This window comes from Papio anubis, chromosome 11 (assembly GCF_008728515.1).
Source record: "Papio anubis isolate 15944 chromosome 11, Panubis1.0, whole genome shotgun sequence".
Taxonomy (NCBI): domain Eukaryota; kingdom Metazoa; phylum Chordata; class Mammalia; order Primates; family Cercopithecidae; genus Papio; species Papio anubis.
This window is the reverse complement of record NC_044986.1, coordinates 6,323,890-6,345,424: the sequence shown is the minus strand read 5'-3', so window position 1 is coordinate 6,345,424 and position 21,535 is coordinate 6,323,890. Positions and strand designations below refer to the sequence as shown.

Genomic DNA, 21,535 nt, shown 5'->3' with positions numbered 1-21,535 from the left:
TGTTATATTTAATTACCTTTCATTTTCCAGGATTTTTTTTTTTTCTTTTCCATCTTGATGGTAGTTTTAAGAAAATATTTAATTTTTGTCTCAGACATAATTGGCTCCATTTGAGCAATCAGAGACATCTTTGACAGCACACGGAAGTCGCTCCTCTTTTCAACAGCAGACCTACAGATTCTCTGGTTATTAGATTACAAGATGGGACTATGTCATAAGTGCCTACGAATGCATAGTTGTATTTCTTAAAGATGAAATCTAGACCATAGGCTGACAGTTTTTACCTTCTTTTGATTAAAATTTTTGGAATTTAAAAATTTGGAATATTTTTCAGTTTTCATTGGGTTGACAGTCCATGAAGGTCTAGGTACTAATGGATGGAGAGGCTGATGGGCATGGGCTCAGCTGACACCACTGTGGCCTTTCACTGTTTCTTACATGCTCACTTACGCTTGCTTGGTGGGGTCTAGAGTTAGGTTGGGCCCCCCAGCTCCTGGAGTTCTCCATGAATTACGGAAGCCCAGGTTATTCACTGGGGTAAAGCGGGCAGCTGGGACATAGTTCCTTGTTTCTGGAGCCCCCACCTGTGTAGTGTTGGCTGAGACACTACATCTGGTCACTGGAGTTTGGATCCCTGGCTGTGCAGCCACCAGGGACTTCTGTCCCCTGATATCTGCTGACCACATGGACACCCCCTGTGGTCCCTGGTTCCTCCTGTTGGAACTGGTCTCTGGTTCCCTCCTTTCCTGGTCTCGTGTCCCTGGTACCCACTGATATTGGGGCTTCTGAAAGCCCACCTGGGGCCAAGTTCTAGCCTTGTCGTTTTGCTCGTGAATTCTCTGGAGTGTGGCTTCTTCTTGCTGCTCTGCTCTGACTGGCACATGGGGTGTTCCCCCTCACTTTGGGGTTGCAAAGAACCTGTGTGAACCTGCGTGAACCTGTGTGAACCTATGTGAACCTCTGTGAACGTGTGCCAACCTGTGTGAACCTGCGTGAACCCGTGTGAACTTTTATAAACCTAAACCTGTGTGAACCTGTGTGAACCTTTCTGAACCTGTGTGAACCTGCGTGACCCTGTGTGAACCTGCATGAACTTGTGTGAACCTTTCTGAACCGGTGTGAACCTGCGTGAACCTGTGTGAACCTGTTTGAACCTGTGTGAACCTGCACGAACCTGTGTGAAGTGCTTCAGAGATACCCATAGGCGTTTGTTTTCCTCTGTGGGAAGATTTCAGGCCTGCAGCTGTTAATGTTGGGTTTCCAGGTTCTTTGAATTCTCTGTCCTTTCTGGTGTCACAGTTGCTCAGCAGTTGCTGGTTTGCCTGGCTCCATTGCATGCCCTGAGTGGGGATGTCATGTTCATGCCTCAGCCCCAAGCTCTGAGCACTGAGCCTTTGTGGCCTTTGTGCTCACTCCAGAGGGGCCAGCTTTCCTAGACGTGCTCAGTTGATGTGTGTCTGTACATTGCAAGTAAGAATCTGGCTGGGCGCAGTGGCTCACACCTGTAATCCCAGCAATGTGGGAGGCTGAGGTGAGTGGATCACATGAGGTTGGGTGTTTGAGACCAGCCTGGCCAAGATGGTAAAACCCCATCTCTACGAAAAATAAAACAATTATCCAGGCATGGTGCATGCCTGTAGTCCCAGCTACTCAGGAGGCTAGGGAGAAGAGTTGCTTGAACCTGGGAGGCCGAGGTTGCAGTGAGCTAAAATTGTGTCACTGTACTCCAGCCTGGGGAACAGGGCGAGACTGTGTCTCTCTCTCTCTCTCTCACACACACACACACACACACAAAAGGCTGATGCAGTGGCTCCCACTTCTAATCCCAGAACTTTGGGAGGCTGAGGCAGGCTGATAACGAGGTTAGGAGTTCGGGACCAGCCTGGCCAGCGTGGTGAAACCCTGTCTCTACTAAACATACAAAAAAGTTAATTGAGCATGGTGGCAGGTGCTGGTAATCCCAGCTACTCAGGAGGGAGGCAGGAGAATTGCTTGAACTGTTCCAATGAGCCAAGATCACGCCAGGGTGACAGGGCGAGACTCTGTCTCAAAAAAAAAAAAAAAAACGTAAAGACCTGATCATTCTGCTTGTGGAATTTCCAGTTTCCTACTAGAAACTCTTCTCTGAGACATTTCATTATGTAAATTCACTATTCACTATGTAAATTTTTGGCACAAAAAGTAAATATCTTAATGCAGTGGTTCTCAATCCTAACTGAATATGAGAAAAATTTTGCAAGCTTTCAGTAAAAATTCTTGGTCAGATGCTGCGGTTCATGCCTGTAATCCTAGCACTTTGGGAGGCTGAGGCAGGCAGATCGCTTGAGCCCAGGCATTCAAGACCAGCCTGACAACATGACGAAACCTTGTCTCTACTAAAAATTACAAAAGTTAGCTGGGTGCTTGGTGGCACTCACCTGTGGTCCCAGCTACTCGAGAGGCTGAGGTGGGAGGATCACCTGAACCTAGGGCAGTCCAGACTGCAAATAAGCCATGATTGTGCTATTGTACTCCAGCCTAGGCTACAGTCAGATCCTGTCCCCTGCAACCCCACTCCCTAAAAGAAAAAATTGTTGCACAGGCCCCACTCCTGTCCAGTTAAACCAGTATCTCTGCTTTAACCAAAATCACTTGTTTGTCACTATGGGCCACTCAGTGACTGGCAGTTTGCTGCCACTAGACCACCTGTCCCCCGCCCCCCCGCCCCGCTTATCGCGTGGTGGCATTCAGCACATCTGGGGAATTTTTTAAAATAGGATTTGCTTCTAACTTATTCATTGTGTCGTCCAACCAGATGTTCTCTTTGTTACTGAGAAAGGACACTCGGTCGGGTGCAGTGGCTCACACCTGTAATCCCAGCACTTTGGGAGGCCAAAGTGGGCGGATTGCTTGAGTCCAGCAGTTTGAGACCAGCCTGGGCGATATGGTGAAACCCCATCTCTACCAAAAAAAAAAAAACCACACACACACACACACACACACACAAAGATTAGCCAGTCATGGTGGCTCATGCTTGGGGTGGTCAAGCCAGGAGGACTGCCTGAACTTGGGAGGTTGAGGTTGCTGTGATCTGTGATTGTACCACTGCACTCCAACCTAGGCGACAGAGCGAGACACTGTCTCAAAAAAAAAAAAAAAAAGAAGGGATAGAAGGGATGCTTCCCACATCTAAGAAAGTTGATCAACATTTTGGTAATCGTATTCTGCCTGTTCGTATGCAACTTCAGTTTCCACATGCAAATTTAATTTTGAGGCTTTCTTCAGAATGACTTCTGCATGTCTGTGTCAGCAGAGTTCAGTTCCTCAAAATGAGAAAAGTGTTCATGGGCCTTTAAGGCGACAGTTCTTAGTCTTTGGTTGAAAATAATGGGTCACGTTTCTGTTTTTTAATCTTTTTATAATGTAACCTTTTCTATCTTTTTCTAAAAGATAGAAAATTGTAAAAATAATGGAAATTTTATGGAAAAGTGTAGTTAAATAAATTATCCATAGTTTTACATAGCTGGGGTAGTACCTCATGTTTATTCTGATATGTTTGTTTCCAAATTTTTTTTTCTGTGTGTGGCATATGATTTTTAAATACAATATCACATCCTACCATGTGTTCGTTTATTTACTGATGGATTTTCAATGTCTTTTTAGTCCCTTTTTTGCCATCTTAACCACTTTTAGGTGTGCAGTTCAGTAGTATGTTTGCATTGTGTATACTTTTATCTTTTTAACAAACCTAGCATTATCTTATGAACATGTCATTTTATTAAGTGTTATTCAAAAATTCGGCTTCTCAGTGTCTGCAGCCTATAGCCCTGTGATTGCAGCAGGCCTTTGCTTTGGGCTCTGAGGGTATCTCAGCCTTGCGGTGTAGTACCTACGCAGTGAGCATCCTGGGGCTTAAAGCATCCCACCCGTGCCTGTTTGCAGGGCAGCCTCTGCAGCAGAGTTGCTGACTCGCAGGGTGTGGGGGTCCATTTGCCGCGAGCAAGTCGTCCTGATGCAGCCCCACCAGCGGGACTGAGCCGTCAGCCCCTCTCCCTGCGAGACGTTTCTCACCTCCCGCCTTCTGCTCTCCTGCCTTTGCTGGCCCTGTGCCTCCATCACTCTTGTCCTGACACCACTGCCTCCTTCCTTCTCCTGCCCTCTGAATTCCAGCATCACGTGGTGCCGTCTGTCTACCCGGCCTCTCCCTCACAGAGCTGCACTGACTTCAGCTGGACTCTGTCTTTTCACCATCCTCTTACTTGAATGTGGAGACCCTGGGCTGGCTGTTTGGGGGAGTTTTCCCCCCAAGACCTTTATTTCCTCCTTTGGTGTCAGGGACATCTTGTCCAAACTGCAGGGAGCACTCCCTCCACATGGGGCTGTGTGCGGGAGAGCAGGCAGGAGAGTGTCTGGGAAGCGCCATGAGCAGTGATGACTGGTGACGTCCAGGCCTTCTCCTCGAGGCTCAGGATGGGTGCGTGAAGCGCGATGAGCAGTGATGACTGGTGACGTCAAGGCCTTCTCCTCGAGGCTCAGGATGGGTGCGGGAGGCGCCATGAGCAGTGATGACTGGTGATGTCCAGGCCTTCTCCTCGAGGCTCAGGATGGGTTTGGGAGGCGCCATGAGCAGTGATGACTGGTGATGTCAGGGCGTTCTCCTCGAGGCTCAGGATGGGTGCGGGAAGCGCGATGAGCAGTGATGACGGGTGACGTCAGGGCGTTCTCCTCGAGGCTCAGGATGGGTGCGGGACTCGGGCTGTTTTCCACCTGTGGGTGCTCAGGCTCTGCTTGTGTTTCCTGCTTGTTTGCTGCCTTCCTGCACATGGTGCTGTGTTCCAGGGCTGGGCACTGGGGATGTGGCAAGGGAGTCCCATGGTCAGCCGGTGAGATGAGTCCCATGGCAGAGAGGGGCTCTGCAGGCACCCAGCAAGGCCACCCAGGACCAGCTGGCATGTGAGGGCTGGCCTGCCCGGGTCAGACCACCTTGGTTCTGGCTCATAGTGGGCTGCTGCCCAAATGAGTTAATGAAGGATGCTGAACTGGTGGTCTCAGGTGTCTTGGAAAAAGGTAAAAAGGTGGGTGCTTTCCACAGTCGCATGTGGTAGGTAAAAAGCAGTCGCATGTGGGTCAGTCAACCCCAAGAGTGGTGGAAGCTGGTAAAGTCTTCCCCCAGGCCAGGTGAGGGCCGGTGTCCAGACCATGCATCTTCTGAGCAGCTGTCATTTGATGTTCCAAGGTATTTGGGATTCTTCGACCTGTATCTGCAAACACAGCTGTGGGCTCTTAGCTCTTTGAGTCCCCTTGGTTCAGTGGAGTGTGGGTGTCGTCCTTTAGGACACAATACTGAGGCCCATGGGCTCCACCAGGCCAAGCAGGGGATGAGAATTCTGCTTTTTTGGTTCTACATGTCCCTCCCCCTTTTTGGAGGGTGGTGATGGTGATGGTAGAAAGGAAAAATCTCAATGTATGATTACTCGTGTATTGGACAAAGTATATTTAGACTCATCCTCTTACCTGAACATAGAGACCCTGGGCTACAGAGACCCTTCTGGGGAAGGGTCTTGTGCAAAGAAAATAAACAAGGCATCTTCCTCTCTTTTCTTAAGTCCGGCGTGGTGGTTGAGCAGTAGCAGAGACAGGGAAAGTGACCAGGGCCATCTGGGGTTATTCTTGGATTTTCTTGTTCTGTCATGACCAAGGGCAAAAGGAATTGTTTGAAAGGTAGACAGTGTGTCTGGGTTTACTCCTGAGTGTAATCAGGGGATGTCTTTTTAACACAAGAACATTGCAAAGGATATTAGCCTTTCTTGTGATGTTAGCAAGCCTGGACCTCCCAGGGGGATGTGTTTGTGAAGGCAGTTTAATAGTATTGAAAGAGTTTGGGTCTTGGAGACTTTGAGCATGCTTGTTCATGCCTGTCTTTGAGCCTCGGTTTCTCGTCAGTATGGTAGGTGACTCTGAGGATTTGCCTTGAAGTGTCCTCTTGTAAGAGCATCGACAGATACCAGCATGTGGTGGGTGCTTGGGAAATGGTAGCTACTTGTTTGCTTGATTGTTTGGGGGAATGCACTAACGTGAGGCTTCAGAACAGTGCTGGCCAGCATGGTAACCACTGGTCACATGTGACTAGTTAAATTTAAATTAAATGAATGAAGTAAAAGTAAGTTTTCAATTCCTCCATCATGCTTTCTACATTTTTATTTTTTTCTTTTGTTTTGTGGCAGGGTCTCTGTCATTCAGGCTGGAGGGCAGTGGTGTGAATTCTGCTCACTGCAACCTCCACCTCCTGGGCCCAAGCAAGTCTCCCATCTCAGCCTCCTGAGTAGCTGGGACTACGGGTGCACACCACTATGCCTGGATAATTTTTGTATTTTTTGTAGAGATAGGGGTTTTGTCATGTTGCCCAGGCTGGTCTCGAACTCCTGGGCTCAAGCAATCTGCTCACCTTGGTCTCCCAAAGTGCTAGGATTACAGATGTGAGCCACTGCGCCCGGCCTGTGCTTTCACATTTTTGTTACTCATTGTTATGGAACATTTTCCATCATCACAGAAAGTTCTATTGGACAGGGCAGCTCTAGGGTGACAGTTGGATAATAGGCAAAGGAAATTATTAAATGGAACTCTGCCATTTGAGCCCCACTTCCATTTGGGCCAGCGTTTTCTGATAACTTAATTTGTCTTTCAAGCATGGAAATAATTTAGGCTTGACGATGAGAAAACAGCTTTTGCTTCTAGCTTTTGCTAGAAGATATTCTGATGTTCCTTTGTTTGTTTGTTTGTGTTCTGTGATTATAGCATTTAAGCCAAAACAATGTCTGTTCTCTTTTTGTCTCCAGTGATGGATGTAACAGATATAATAAATGGAAAAGTAGATGACGAAGATAAGCAGCATTTCATTCCCTTTCAGCCGTAAGTATGGAGCAATTCAAGTACTTAGCCAGATATAATGTGGAAAACATAGGCTTGTAATAGTTATCTTTATAATTAAATAGATAAACCTAAGTAAGAATTGATTATTTTATAATTATGAAAAACCTCTTTAGTCACTGCTGTAAGTACATGGAATTTTTTTGTAGCCGTAAGAATCCTGGGTCAAAGTTTGTTTATGGTCCTGGAAGTAGAAGATTTTACCTGCCTGATCATGTAGAAGGCACAGAATTATGACTCTTCTCTGAGCCTGAACGTTTCTTTACATAATTAATTTATTCTAGTAGCTATTTGTAGTTTCAAAGCACAATACTTCCAAATTCATCATAGAAGGTTGCTGTGTTTAAAATAGAAAACCAAACAAAATTATGATGAATTATTTTAAAGCGGGAAATAATGCTTTAAAGCATAGAATCATGCTGCTGATTTTTGTTTCTTGGTTTTTGCTTAGAGTGGAGCATATCTGTGCTCGTTTTTCGGCTTTCTCTAGTTCTGACTTGAAGTCTTTAAAGAGGCACGGAAGCTGAGAAAAAGCTCTTGGAGGAGATTCATTAAATTGATTATCTGATTTGTGGGTAGGACCCAGGGAACTGGTGGAAAGAATTGGCATTTATTTCCCTCGTGTGGAAGCAAGAGTGTACCCAGATGATGGTCGTTGGCCACTTAAGGGCACTCCTACTCCTCACAGAGGAGGAGAGAAAAGGAATCCAAATGGTTGAGGTGAATTGTAAGAGACGGCTTCCTCCTGGGTGTGGGGTTGGGGGGCGATGTTAGGGGAGAGTGCGTGGTAAGGGAAGTGGCAGCCCCCTGCCATAGTGCTCTGCAGTTTTACTTTTCCCTCATTTCTCTTCTTAATCGATTTCAGACTTGAAACACATTTTTAGATTTTAGAAATGTTACTGTTTTCAGCTGTTGGCTGAAGGGTTTCGGAGGCGGGTAGTAATTGGGTGGCTGAAGGAGTCCTGTCCTTGGGGGTCTGGAGATGTGAGGTTGGCTTCCCTCTGCCCCATGCATCCTTGGTGATGGACCACCGCACTCAACCCCACCCGACTCCTCTGGGACTTGAGTGCCACTGGCTAGGACAGGAAGAGTATGACTTTCTTTGCAGGCAGGCGATCTGGTCAGGTGGCACCCTAAAGCTTTTTGTACAGCTCAGTAGGAGATTTTGCTGTCTTCCTGTCATAAGAATAACAGCAAACCCTGCGTTATTGAACTGGGAGTCAGGGTTAAGTTATATGTATCTCACCATGCACCACTAGAGGCAGAGGTCTCTTTGTGGCTTAAATGCTTTAGGTTTACTCTCCTGTCCAGTGTGGTAACCAGTAGCTCCATGTGGCTATTTAAAATACTTAAAATGAGCTGGGCACAGTGGCTCACGCCTGTAATCCCAGCACTTTGGGAGGTTGAGGCAGGAGGATCACCTGAGGGTCAGGAGTTCGAGACCAGCCTGGCCAACATGGCAAAACCCCATAACTACTAAAAATACAAAAATTAGTCGGGTGTCGTGGCAGGCGCCTGTAATCCCAGCTACTTGGGAGACTGAGGCAGGAGAATCGCTTGAACCCGGGAGGCAGAGGTGGCAATGAGCCGAGATCACGCCACAGAACTCCAGCCTGGGTGACAGAGGGAGATTCCGTCTCAAAAAAAATAATAATAATTAGAATGAAGTAGCATTAAACATTGAGTTCTTCGGTCACATTGGTCCTGTTTCAAGTGTTCAGCAGGAGAGGAGGCCAGCGGCACCGTCCTGGGCCGTACGTACACAGCACGTCTCCACCACTGCAGAAAGCTCTGCTGGATAATGTTGTTTTGTAGTCCCACCCAGGGAGGAGAGTTTATAAAAGGAACGCAGTGCTGCAGAATCTGGAAGTTTCCTTAGCAAACAAGGGGAACAGTATCGTGGAACATGGGCAGATATTGAGGTCATAAATAAAATACACCTTTGTAAAATTATAATATTAAATTGCCTCATTCTCTCGTGAGAAATAATGCAGCCCCTACTGTTTTGAATGCTGTATTATGTATTAGACCTCAGAGGTTCTTGATGCCCAGATGTACCACTAAGTTGAAATTACCTGTTGCCTGCTAGTGGTCCTCTGTGAAAAGTCAAAAAAAAAAAAAAAAAAAAAAAAAAAGGAAAGAAAAATCCCAAAACAAACAAACCCAACTTGAGGGATTGTTTGAAAAGTTAGGGAGGTTATTAGCTTTAGATTCACTGATTTTCACAGAACATGTTATGAGTTGTCTGAGACTGCCTGTGCTTTGCTGCCATCTTTTTCTATCTTGTAGTGGAATGTCCACTGGGAAAATACATTATTCCATGTGTACCTCTTATGTAATTTGTGACTCCGTGCTCCATTAAAGGAAGACTAATAGATGAATATTTGCAGTGTTAGAAACAAAAGAACAGCATGATTTTTAATAGCAAAATAAGCAATGAAACCAGTTCTTTGGGAAATGTCTTGCTAAGGAAACCGTTTTTTGCTCCATTAAAACTGATTTATTATCTCACAGGGTTGGTTTTAGGGAAGGAAGCACATTGCACATCTCCCTTCCTCCCTGTCTTTTTTAACTTGGTGAAGTAAATGACAACAGTCTTCAGTTCCCTTGAGTCTTGTGGCTCCAGTGATGGATAGCACTGTCCTTGTTCCCAGGATTGATTTTAAACATCATGGCCATGCTGTCTATTTTCTTGCTCATTTCATAGCGCACTTTGCTGTGCTACATGGTATTTCTATTTGGGCATATGCTACCTGTTTTCAGCTAGTCTCTCGTATAGCACAGCATCTGTGACAGGCTCCTGATTCACGGACCCTGAAAATATGAGTGGTCTGTGTTCATAATGGCGCCACACATGAGAATAGGTCATGGTGTTCTCCAAACACGGTGCCATTCTTCTCACATGTAGTCATTTTAGGGACTATTGTGTACATAGTCCAAGACAGTAGAGTAGAAAGCCTTTGCAAGCAGTTACGTTCCAGGGACTTTTTTTTTTAATCTCGATTTTGTGTTTCCCTTTAGATCATCTGCCCCTTGACCTATGCTATGTTCAGAATTATTGAAATTGGAGGAATGGCCATAAACATTCTTTGGGATTAAATGCCTTTCACCCATGTGGCTTTCAGACAAGCTCCTTTTTTTAAACACAAGCGTCTGATGGAGACGCAGTGGAGGCCTGGTGCACGTTTATTTCCTGGGGAGAGGGTTGCCCTCGTTTGCTCTGTTCCCTCTCATGGTTCAGCATTTTCCTGATCAATGCTTTTCCCTGTTTCTCTTGTCACCTCTCCCATCCTTTGTCGTGCGTTGACTCATGATGCCTCCCTCTCACACTCGGTGACGATGATCTCTTATGTTCCCTTGTTACCGTGACCCATGGGTCTCTGTGCCCCTTTGTCTCCTGTGGTCTTGGTCGTCCCGTGCCCTCCAGGCTCGCGTTGGACGACGCCATTCGACACAAGCCGCTGAACATGTCATCCCGTTTTTCACCCAGGGTGGCAGGGGAGAATGACTTCCTTCAGACTGTTATAAACAAAGTCATCGCTGCCAAAGAAGTCAACCACAAGGGGCAGGGTACGTATTTTCCTATTTTGTTTCCATCAGTGTGTATTTGCATGCGTGTGGGACAGTGCTGTCTGGGTTGCGTTTTAGTTTGATGTTGATCATGATGGTGTGAAGATGGTGGCGGTGACAGTGGTCCTGGTGGAGAATGTGTGTGATGGTCGCCCCCCTGTACGGTGCGTGACGGTTTTCTGTCCCATGACCTTTGTGAACATTGCTGAGAGCCCACTCCTGGATGGAGAGTGGGGTCGGATTAAATGTTCAGAGGAACGTGCAGGCGGTAGGCGTAACTCCCCTCTGCCCATGTTGTGTGCTAATCACTGCCTGTTCTGGGGCTCCCCTGCTGGTCTCCCTAAGAAGGTGACTTCATTTGTGCAGACTTGCTCCCCTGAGTTCTGTCATTTAAGTGATTTCTCCTCCCCTACCCCCCTGCCTCACACTCACCGTTTTTAATCCTGCACTGACACGTTCCCGAGCAGCTGACCTGCTGCTGGCAGAAGGAATGAATCAATCACCTTGGGCTGGTGACAGTTGGCACTTGGCTGGCCAGGAGGGCTGCCAGGAAACAACTGTGACTGAGGCCCCGCCTCCAGCCCAAGGGGAAATCACCTTCAGAACTTGACCGTCTCACTCCCTGATCCGTGCAGACTGCCCGTAAACGCAGTAGAGCTTAGGCGAACAGACCTGCTTCATCGTCCAGCTACCTTATGTCACTAGACTTTTAAAAAACAATTACCTTGATTCATTTCCCACTGTTCTAAAGGAGAATGTGAATTGAGCCTGAAGAATGTTATAGAGAATGAGCCTTCCTAGGGCTCTGCAGGGACCTCCAGCTTTCCTCTGGCGTGAACTACCCCCGTCTCTGGCAAACAGTAGCAGGACAAAGACCCCAACCCAGAACATTAATGAGATGCGGCCTCTGCAGACAGAGCAATTTTCAGCTGACCCAGGACCCATCTTCTCCTGAATTAACAGCCCTCCCTATTTGCACTTTAATTGAAAACCATAGGGAGGTCCAATTAGGGCTGTTTAGATTGGAGTCACTCTCCCGCTGGGGACACCATGCAAAGGTTGCCAGCCGATCCTTCAGTGCTTCGAGCTGGGGCTGCCCTGGGATCTCCAGTTTCTTTTGCAGTCATCAGAGTTTTGATAAACTTTTATTAGAGTCATTCAGGGAGAGTGGAGTTTGGTATCAGGCCAGCAGGAAATCGCTGGGAAAGAGGACCCGAAGCCTGCCGCTGCCAGGCTCACTGGTGTGTGGCCAAGATCTTTGAAGCCAGAGAACCTTGGGCTGATGCCCAGGGGTCCAGTTCCTTCAGCTTCTGGGAGGAGTGGGCATTTCCAAGTCACAGTGAGAACCGAGGGACAAGAACAGTGATAGGGGATCACAGGTGACTTCCTAAATCAGAATGGCCTTAGGCAACATGACTAGTGCTTGTTTACCTTGAACCTGAATTTTCTCCAGGGCCCACTGGTGGGTGGAATTCAGGTCAGAGGTGAGCAATGTGGCCAGCGAGTGCAGCCGCACAGATCAGCCGCCGGGACGGCAGGGCGCTGCCCACCAGAGCTCATTTTATCACCAGCAGCCCAGGCTTAACCTGATCCTTGCTTGTCTGTCAAGTGACTGTTAGCGGTCCCAGGAGCGGAAGGGACATGGAGGAGATACTCATCTTCAGAGAGAGCCGCTGGATTTTTTCACCCCTCTGTCCACATGGGCCTCCTGTCTCTTGAGCTTACCACTTGGCCTTGGCCGATTTTTGGATTATGCCAACATGTTTCCTCTTTACAATAGACAAAATCCTGAATATTTAATCCAAATTATTCTGAACCTAGAGGTGTGGGACATTTTATGTGGACAGTGAGTTCATGAAGACTCCAGACATCTGGTTCTATTGTTTGAGATAGAATGTATGCTAATCCTCTTTGTTTTTAGTTATTCTGGGTAAGCAAATGTCAACGCCAAATGCACTTTTTTTCTCCTGTGAGAAAGCATTCAAAACACAGGGTAATCAGGAACATTTAATTTCCATTTTTAAAGTGTGTGGTAATAAATTTAATTGTGTCACTAATGCATTAGTTTATGTATTAAGATATTTGAGCAGGCTGGCATTTCTGAGAAAGGGTTTGAAATGCAGGATTTCTAATATTAAATGTTAGGTGTTCCATCCTCATGTCTTAACCTTTGACCTCTGTGAATGACCTCACCACATCCTGCAGTCCTTCAAAGAGCATCTTTCTGTTAGATTTATTTTGTGGACATTCATTCTCCAGGGAGGCTTTTGGACTCAGACTCCTGAGATTTGAGAAACTCTTAGCTGCATCCTGGTGTCCAGGGAAGACCAGCTCCCCGTCAGCCACGGTGCCGATTCCTCAGGCTCTTCTATGAGGGTTTGGGCTTTGGTTTGCTCTCCTGGAGGCCAGGGCCAGGGGTTAGGGTGAGGAAGTGCCTGGCCCTTTGCAGATCTGTCTGCTTACCTATTCTGCAGGTCTGGAGCTGCTGTTAGCTCAGGGTGCTTTTGTGTGAATTAGAAAAAGGGGCCTCATCGGCCAGGCGTGGTGGCTCACGCCTGTAATCCCAGCACTTTGGGAGGCCAAGGCAGGTGGATCACGAGGTCAGGAGATCGAGACCATCCTGGCTAGCACGGTGAAACCCCGTCTCTACTAAAAATACAAAAAAAATTAGCCAGGTGTGGTGGCAGGCACCTGTAGTCCCAGCTACTCAGGAGGCTGAGGCAGGAGAATGGCATGAACCCGGGAGGTGGAGCTTGTAGTGAGCCGAGATGGCGCCACTGCACTCCAGCCTGGGCAACAGAGCAAGACTCTGTCTCAAAAAAAAAAAAGAAAAGAAAAAAAAAAGAAAAAGGGGCCTCATCAACTGGGTGAGTAGGGAGATAGTGCCAGGGCCTGTGGCTTGGTGAGCGAGTAGAGGCAGGATTTAGCTCCCACTTGCCTTTTGTGGTCAGTTGTCTAGTGAAATGCACATTCTGGGCAGTGGTACATGTGCTCCTGTCTGGGTGCCATCCCTGATACCTCTTTGGGGACCGCTTTCTATTGGTGGTTCTTCCTTCCTTCAAACTCTCCCTCCCACGATCTGGAATTTCATGTCTTAAAAAGAAAGGAAAAAGAAAAAAATATATTAAACAAAAAGGAAAGAAAAGAAACACCAAGAAACAGTCCTACCCTGAGTAATGCATCTGTCTCTGTGTATGTGGACTTTCTGGACTTCCTCTCTCATTCATCTTTGCTCTTCTGTGTCCCAGCATCGACCCTCTCCCTGAGCGCCCCCGCCCCCATCTCCCGCCAGGAGCCCTGTGGCTGCATGTGCATCCTCCCGTCCCAGTTTCCTGTTTGCCCTGTTACCTCTGACATCTCTGTCCCCTTGTGAGCTCTCAGAGTGGACCCTTCTGCCTCTCTTCGGGACTCTTCTTTCCTTCCCTACTATGGGTGCTTGCCTTTCAGGCAGCTCTGCCTGGAGCGGGTCTTCCTGTGCCAAGGAATGGTACCCCCGGGGCTTGCTAGTGGTTGTGCCTGCAAGGGGCACCGTCTCTGTAAGCTGCGCCTCCTCCTACCCCAACTCCCTGTGGTTCTGCTGGTTTGACTTCCACGCTGGTCCCCTTTCCCACCCTCCATAGTGGCGTTCACATCCTGGCAGCCAGCTGGGTTCATGCGGTGGCCGCCCTGCTGCCATTCCATCCTCACGGTGCTCTGTACTCCTGCCTACCCGTTCCCTGTTAGCCACAGGGTGTCAGGTCAGAGCCTAACTCTTGTTCCTGAGCCCCCCTCTGGATGCCCCCCATCCTTCGGATAGACGACAGTCCCTGTCACCCCAGCCTCCCCACTGTCTTCCCATAGCATCTGGGGGCTCCACCTCCCTGGGGTGGGGACAGGTCTGCAGTTCTCTTGCTTCCTGCAGGTCTCAGCCCCGACGTCCCTTGCTCTGTGACCCTTGAGACTGTGGTCCCAGGATGCCTTGCAGTGTGCTCAGGACTTCTCCCATGAGAACTTTGCGGTTGCATATTTCTCTAAGAGACCGTGGAGTTAGCATCTGACCGTTGGCAATGGAAGCTAAACCCCTGGCCGGGGAGGTTGTGAGGGTCTGCCCTATGTCTGCAGTAGGGGCAGTGCCCTGTATTTGCATAGCACATAGTAGGTGCTCAGTAGCTACTTTTGAATAAATTAGAGGGACTCACTAGATAGCAAGAGGAAAGAGGGTTTCACCAGCTGGCAAAGAGCAAAACATCATCAGCGACTTTTGACTTCTCAGCTCCAAGTAATGTAAATCTGTGCAAAAGAGAACACCGTTTCCAGGATAGCGGATGTAGGAGTGGGCAGCCAGAGGACAGGGCGTGAGGTGCGGGACTGAATCAAGAAGAGGTGCTTCCATCAGGAGCGTCGGGAGCAGCCTGAGGTGCTGGCACTGCTGACGGGCTGTCAGTTATCTCCCAGTGCTGCCCAGCAGGCAGGCTGCTGGAGGACAGGCCTGCGACTATCTCAGTTCCTTCCACCCAGGGCAGGGCGCTGAGCTGAGGGTGATGGAGGGCAGATCCCTGCTCTCGAGGCCTCGGGACATTTCTTGCCTGGGGATGGATACGGACAATGCACCGCCACCTGGTCTGAGCCGCCTGCGGTAGCGTCTTTACCACCTGGATGCATCCTGGAACCTGAGGATGCTGCAATGCCTGGATGCGCCACCTGCGCAGCGGATGTCATGGGCAATGCTGTCACCGGTCACCATGGACACACGCTCCGCGGATGCATCCACCGAAACGGATGCCGCATGCTGGATGCACCACAGCCACGGATGCATGAATAGAACCTGGATGCATGCCTGGATGCACCACCGCCTGGATGCACATGCCTGATACGCCACCTGCGCTTGCCTGGATATGGACACCTGAACCTGTCGCATGCACAAACGTACTGAGATGCGGATGGCTCAGACACATGCCGCGGTTACCGGACGCCATGGCTGGACCTGCCGCACCGGATGCGGACACCACGAACACCTGGATGCCTGGAAATGGATGCATGCCTGGATGCACCACGCACACGGGATGGACGCCACAAACCACACACGTACGCATGCCTGGGCCATGCCTGGATGCGGACAGCTCAAACCACAGACACACACCGGATGCGGACACCACCGACACATGCACGCACACGGTTACGGACACCATAAGCCTGATTGCCTGCACCGGTCCTGGACACCGCCAGAAACACGGATGCACCACAAACACAGACGCACGGATGCACGGATGTATGGACACGCACGGATATGAGCCTGAACCGCGGCGCACGGACATGCCGCACCCTCACCGCACAGATGGATATGCACGCAGACACCGAATCTGGGACTGGACAGACAGATACTGCTCTGGGACCTGAATGCAGAAACACAGACGAGACACGGGTTAGCCACACACATAACACATATACATAGGCATAGATACACAGAGCCACACACACAAACACACACAGACACACAGGGGCACAGACACACATGGACACACAGACACACACACAGATACACACAGACACACAGAGACTCACACACACACACACACACACGCGCACACACATACACAGTCACAGGCATGCATGCGTGCCCATGCTAGTAGCAGAAGTGAGGACAGAGGCTTTGATGTTCTGAGGGGCAGATGAGGCCCTACCGAGCTGAGTGGGGGGAAGCAAGCAGGCGGCCCCGCCGAGGCCTCAGGGATAGAGGGCCCCCGTGTGCCAGCCCCTTCCCGTGGGGGGAAAAATGCCGTCACAGAAGATAGCTCAGGCCGACCCCTGCCTGCCCCTGCCTTTGACTTGTTGGAAGTGTCTGGCTTGTTTCCTCGTACTGTTGCCTCCTGTTTGATTGCTACTCAGTATTTATATAAACCACAGTTCATCAGCCTTGCAGGGAGGAAGAGCCCTTACACACGCCCTTACACATAGACCCCACCAGGTTCACTGCGCTCTCCCCAGGACACCCCTGGCATCTAGGTTTAGAGGCTTTGAAAGTCTTCATTTTTCTCTTGGAGAAAGGAGCCGAGAGCCGCTGGAGCTTTGTTCTCTTTTGCTGTGTCGCTGTGGTACAGAGGGCCTGGCTCCACGGGCTGCATCGGTCCTGGCTGGGGAGGGCTGTCCTGCTGTTGGCCCTGCAGCCTAGTGCTCCCCTGCTCGCCCAGGTTGTGTGATGCTGCTTAGCTACTTGCAACTTTGATGGGTTCTCAAAACTGTGAATTCACCTCCAGAATCCTCCCCTGCCTTTGTCTTTCCTGGGAGATTAGAAAATGACAGACTTCTCAGCCCCCTCCCGGGAAAAGGCGGCCTGCTGATTTATCTGAAAGGTCTACCCGCTCAAAAGAGGCATTGGTCCTTGGCAGTGCCCAGCAGCACAGCGGGTGCACAGCAGCTGCTGATGTGCGTTCAACTGCCTGTGAGTCACCCTAGGGCAGGGCTGGCATCCCAGCTTGTCGGATGCATGGAGTCCCCACGAAGGGCACCTTTTTTGCCTTGCCCCTCTCTTTCTCATATACCCATGTTTTTTCTCGAGATGTTGAATTGTGAATGAAAAGTCTCTTGTTCATTGAAATTGGTTTCGTGAAAACTTCTGAAAATGCATAGGATAAAATGTGACTTAACAGCATCCGTTGTTTTTCCAGGTTTGTGGGTAACTTTGAAATTACTTCCTGGAGATATCCATCAGATCCGAAAAGAGTTTCCGCATTTAGTGGACAGGACCACAGCTGTGGCTCGAAAAACAGGGTTTCCGGAGATAATCATGCCTGGTAAGAACTGGCTCATCCAGGGCTTCTGAGCATGGCGTGGGGGTAGCCGGCCATGGAGAATGACGTGTGGGCCACATCATGTATGAGCTCTGGCAAGGAAAGGGCTCAGCTCCTGGCAGGTGACCCTCTAAGCCCCAGCATGGTTATAGATCATGGGGCTGTGACCAGAGTGGTAGAATATGCTCCCTGGCCCCCTGTACCCCTGGACGGCTCAGCTCTCCCCAACTGCAAGGGTTGTGTGACAGGGACGTGGGCACCCAGTGAATGTCTGGATAGACATCAGGTCGAAAGAAGGAAAGAGGTCAGAAAGGGAACTGCCCGATGTGAAGCCCACCTGAGCACAAATGTCAGGGTTGGATGGTTGCTGAATGGAAATGTCTGTGCCTTTACCTGCTCACCTGGTGTACGTTATACTGGCATTGCTCCATGAATTCTAAGTCATGAATTCTAAACTGACCAAACCAATAACAGGATTTCCGTGTTAACTCATATTTACATAATACATTTCAGTTTCCAAATAGTGTTAATAATAATCTGATTTGATCATCAAGAGATCTTTGGAAGCATGTTAATTTGTATCCTTTATATCCGTGTGATACTTTTTGGTTTGCAAGTAATGCTTACGTGGCTTGGCCGGGTGTAGTGGCTCATGCCTGTAATCCTAGCACTTTGGGAGGCTGAGGCGGGGGAATCACTTGAGCTCAGGAGTTCAAGACCAGACTGGGGAACATGGTGAAACCCCGTCTCGACAAAAAAATAAAAATATTAGCTGGGCATGGTAGTGTGTGCCTATCATTCCAGCTACTTAGGGGGCTGAGGTGGGAGAATCACTTGAACCTGGGTGGTAGAGGTTGCCATGAGCACAGATCATGCCACTGCACTCCAGCCTGGGTGACAGAGTGAGACCTTGTCTCAAAACAAAACTTAACTTGAACCACGTGAGGCTCTTGGAGGCCCACAAATTGGTGTTGAGTTAATTCCTATCCAGATTAAACTGTAGCCTAAAGTCGCTCAGCTGATGAGCCGTGGAAATGAGGACAAACTACCCCACGTTCAACGTGACCTCCTTATATAGGCCTCTGCTATATAGCTAGGAGAGTGGTGGCTATTCAGGGTGCATACTATAGGAGTTATTGCTTTGCTTACTTTAGCACAACTTCAAGACTCGTTCTTTCTACTCCTTTTGTCTTTCAGGGCTGTTGTGGGTCATTGAATAGTGGGTCTGGTAAATCCATATGAAAGACATCTAAATTGGTTAGGCTAGATACTAGCTAGGCTTACCTGTACAGGAAGAAAAGCATGACGTTTAGTCAATTCTGAAGCTATTGCTTGTGTGTGTCAAGTCTATATGCAGCAAATTAATTTAGGTTTATTAATGGGAGTGGACTAATTTGTATACCTATTATTTGTATTTGCATTTGAGATGCAGATTTATAAATTAGCATGAAGCGGTTGGCAATATGCATTTATCTTGGCGTCCTTAGGATGTCCTGATGTTCAAAGGGAAACTCAGAAGCTTCCAGTTCATGCCAATAGTGTTTCCCTTATGATGGATAGACTTAAAAACTAAGTCTAGGCCCGGAGTAGTACCAGGTGAGCGCCTGTAGTACCAGGTACTAGTGAGACTGTGATGGGAGGATCCCTGGAGCACAGGAGGTCAAAGCCACAGTAAGCCATGATCACAACCACTGCTCTCCAGCTTGAGTGACAGAGAGAGCCCCTGTCTCAAAAAAAAAAAAGTACGTCTGAACTTGTAGATCATCTCGTGATAGATTCATAGGGAAGTGATTCAGTTGACCATTGTTCTGACAGTTTCCATGTGCTAAGTCCGTGGGTATGTATCCCATAGGAAGGGATTCTAGCTAAGGTGGGTCACCTGTGTTCTCTGATGGCTGAGTAATCACTGACCAGGCTGTGGGCACCAGAGAGAAAGAGTGTGGGCGGTTATCAGTCTGTCTGCCTGCCTTTAGCCTGCAGAACCTGTGTATCGCCCGGTTTTGTCACTGTTTCCAGGGATGCGCATCTTCTTTGGACAGCGGAGAGCCTGTCCTGTCACCCAGCGGCCTGCTCTGCTACTTTCTCATGGCTCACTGGACTCCTGGAGTCCTTCTGAGGGATCCAGGCAGGCAATACTAAGTTTTCCTTTGAGCTGGGAAGGTAGCAGGAGTCCACTATGTCTGCTTCTAGTTCCTTCTTCCCCAGAATATTCTGTAACCTGGGGAGGCATTTGATGAGGGTCTATGGTAATTGCCCTTCTGTGGGGTTTGCCTACTGTAAATGAGGTCTTACTTCTGAGCTGGCCCTGGAGTAACGCACTTGAGGTGTACTTGGGAGCGAGGCTGTGGGATTTTCACCCTGTCACCCAGGCTGGAGTGCAGTAGCATGATCTCAGCTCACTGCAACCTCTGCCTCCTGGTTTCAAGCAGTTCTCCTGCCTCAGCCTCCAGATTAGCTGGGATTATAGGCACACACTACCATGCCTGGCTAATTTTTTTATTTTAGTAGAGACAGGGCTTCACTGTGTTGCCCAGGCTGATCTCAAACTCCTGAGCTCAGGCAATCCACCTGCCTCAGCCTCCCAAAGTGCTGGGATTACAGGGATGAGCCACCGCACCCGGCCTTGAAGTTCCCTTTTGATGATGGTGTTTGCGCCTTGATAGAATTTTTAGGCTGAGAGATCATGTAGTTTATGCCTTCCCTCTCAATGAGGCTGTTTAGTGGTGCTGGTCTTAGAGGCTAACTTGTCCAAGGTCACACAGCTAATGAGCAGCAAGTCTCGGCTGGTGGCCTTGCGCCTGCCCCTCGCCCTGTGCTCCATGCTTCTTAACTTCTCTTGCGGTCAGAATCAGCGAGCGGCAGCCGCGCCTCCTTCCGTACAACTACTGTGGCTGTGGTAGCAGCCCACTGGGATTATTATGATAATGACTTTTAAATGAAAGCTTAATTTAATAGTTGGATACATTAAAAGCCAAAATAGAGCAGTTTAAAAGAAAAAAAAAAAAACAAGAGCAAAAACAAGAAAGCAAGGGATCCTTGGTCTTCAGCCAGAGCGGGCATTTGCTGCGCTTGACGGAACCGCTCTTTGGCTCCGTGGGAGAGCAGGTGGTCAGGGCGTGGGAGGTGGCCAGGCAGGCAGCAGAGGAGCAGTGGCTGGGAACGAGGCTTCCTCTAAATCATGTTGCTAATGAAGCTTGTGAAGTTCTCCCAGTCGGGCCATTACCAGGGGCTTCCCATGTTCTCAGTAGGAAGAAGAGTCTTGAGCTCATTTCTTGTGTTTCCCCCCACCCGCCCCATAATTAAAAGCCCATCTCACTTTAAAATAGACAGGTCTGTTTTGTTCTGTCCTCTCCTGTCCGGTCCTGTCCATGTCGGGATCCTGTACTAACCTGTCCTGCCAGAAGGGAAGAGCCATGCAGAGAGTTTCTCCCTAGACCCATGTTTCTTCCCTGATCCTAGGCTGGCGATCCTCTTCCTTTCCTTTCCTTTCCTTTCCTTTCCTTTCCTTTCCTTTCCTTTTTTTTTTTGAGACAGAGTTTTGCGCTGTTGCCGAGGCTGTAGTGCAATGATCTCGGTTCACTGCAACTTCTGCCTCCCAGGTTCAGGTGATGTTTCTGCCTCAGCCTCCTGAGTAGCTGGGATGACAGGCCTGCACCACCACGCCCAGTAGCTAATTTTTGTATTTGTAGTAGAGATGAGGGTTCACCATGTTGGCCAGGCTGGTCTTGAACTCCTGACCTCAGGTGATCCACCCACCGTGGCCTTCCAAAGGGTTGGGATTACAGGTGTGAGCCCCCGCGCCTGGCTGGTCCTCATCTGATTAACTCCTGGAGTTGTGCTCTTAAGAAGAATGCATAGGAGGCAACCTCGCCAGTTATCTGGGAGTGCCAGTGGATACTGTGATATTCCTTGGCTACTGAGGACTCAGACAGCCGTAGCCAGCTGTCTAACAAGGGATAGTGGTGTGGGCTGCCATGGGTGGTGGATGCCATCAACAGTATTGGAGCCCCTCTGGTTGCTGGCTGCCCCCAGAGGGGTAGAGTGTCCTCTGCCCAGATGAGAACCAAGCAAATCATTAGAAGCTTTGAGATTTTTCCTCTTTATAGCAAGTTTTATGATGATGAAAATTGCTCTTGTCATGTATTTAAATGGTAAGACTGTTATGTAGAAAACATTTCATAATCATCTGATACGTATTTGTAATAGTTTATGAGGATAGGTAGACAGTCTTGCAAAATTCACAATTATGCTGTGAATAATGAATTGGTTTTTAAATGTATGATTTCTCCCCC

At 48.7% G+C, this 21,535-nt stretch overlaps 1 protein-coding gene across 4 annotated transcripts in view; it reads left to right on the top strand.

Annotated features, from left to right (window-relative positions):
- DOCK1 (dedicator of cytokinesis 1) overlaps positions 1-21,535 on the top strand; it is a 542,700-nt gene that overhangs the window by 92,259 nt on the left and 428,906 nt on the right. For 2 of the 4 annotated variants that reach the window (XM_017944437.3, XM_017944435.3), the window contains exons 11-13: positions 6,816-6,888; positions 10,334-10,476; positions 17,121-17,246. In XM_017944437.3, the coding sequence (XP_017799926.1) occupies positions 6,816-6,888; positions 10,334-10,476; positions 17,121-17,246 (342 nt within the window). The remainder of the gene's footprint in view (positions 1-6,815; positions 6,889-10,333; positions 10,477-17,120; positions 17,247-21,535) is intronic. The other 2 variants (XM_017944438.2, XM_017944436.3) reach the window with 1 other exon arrangement.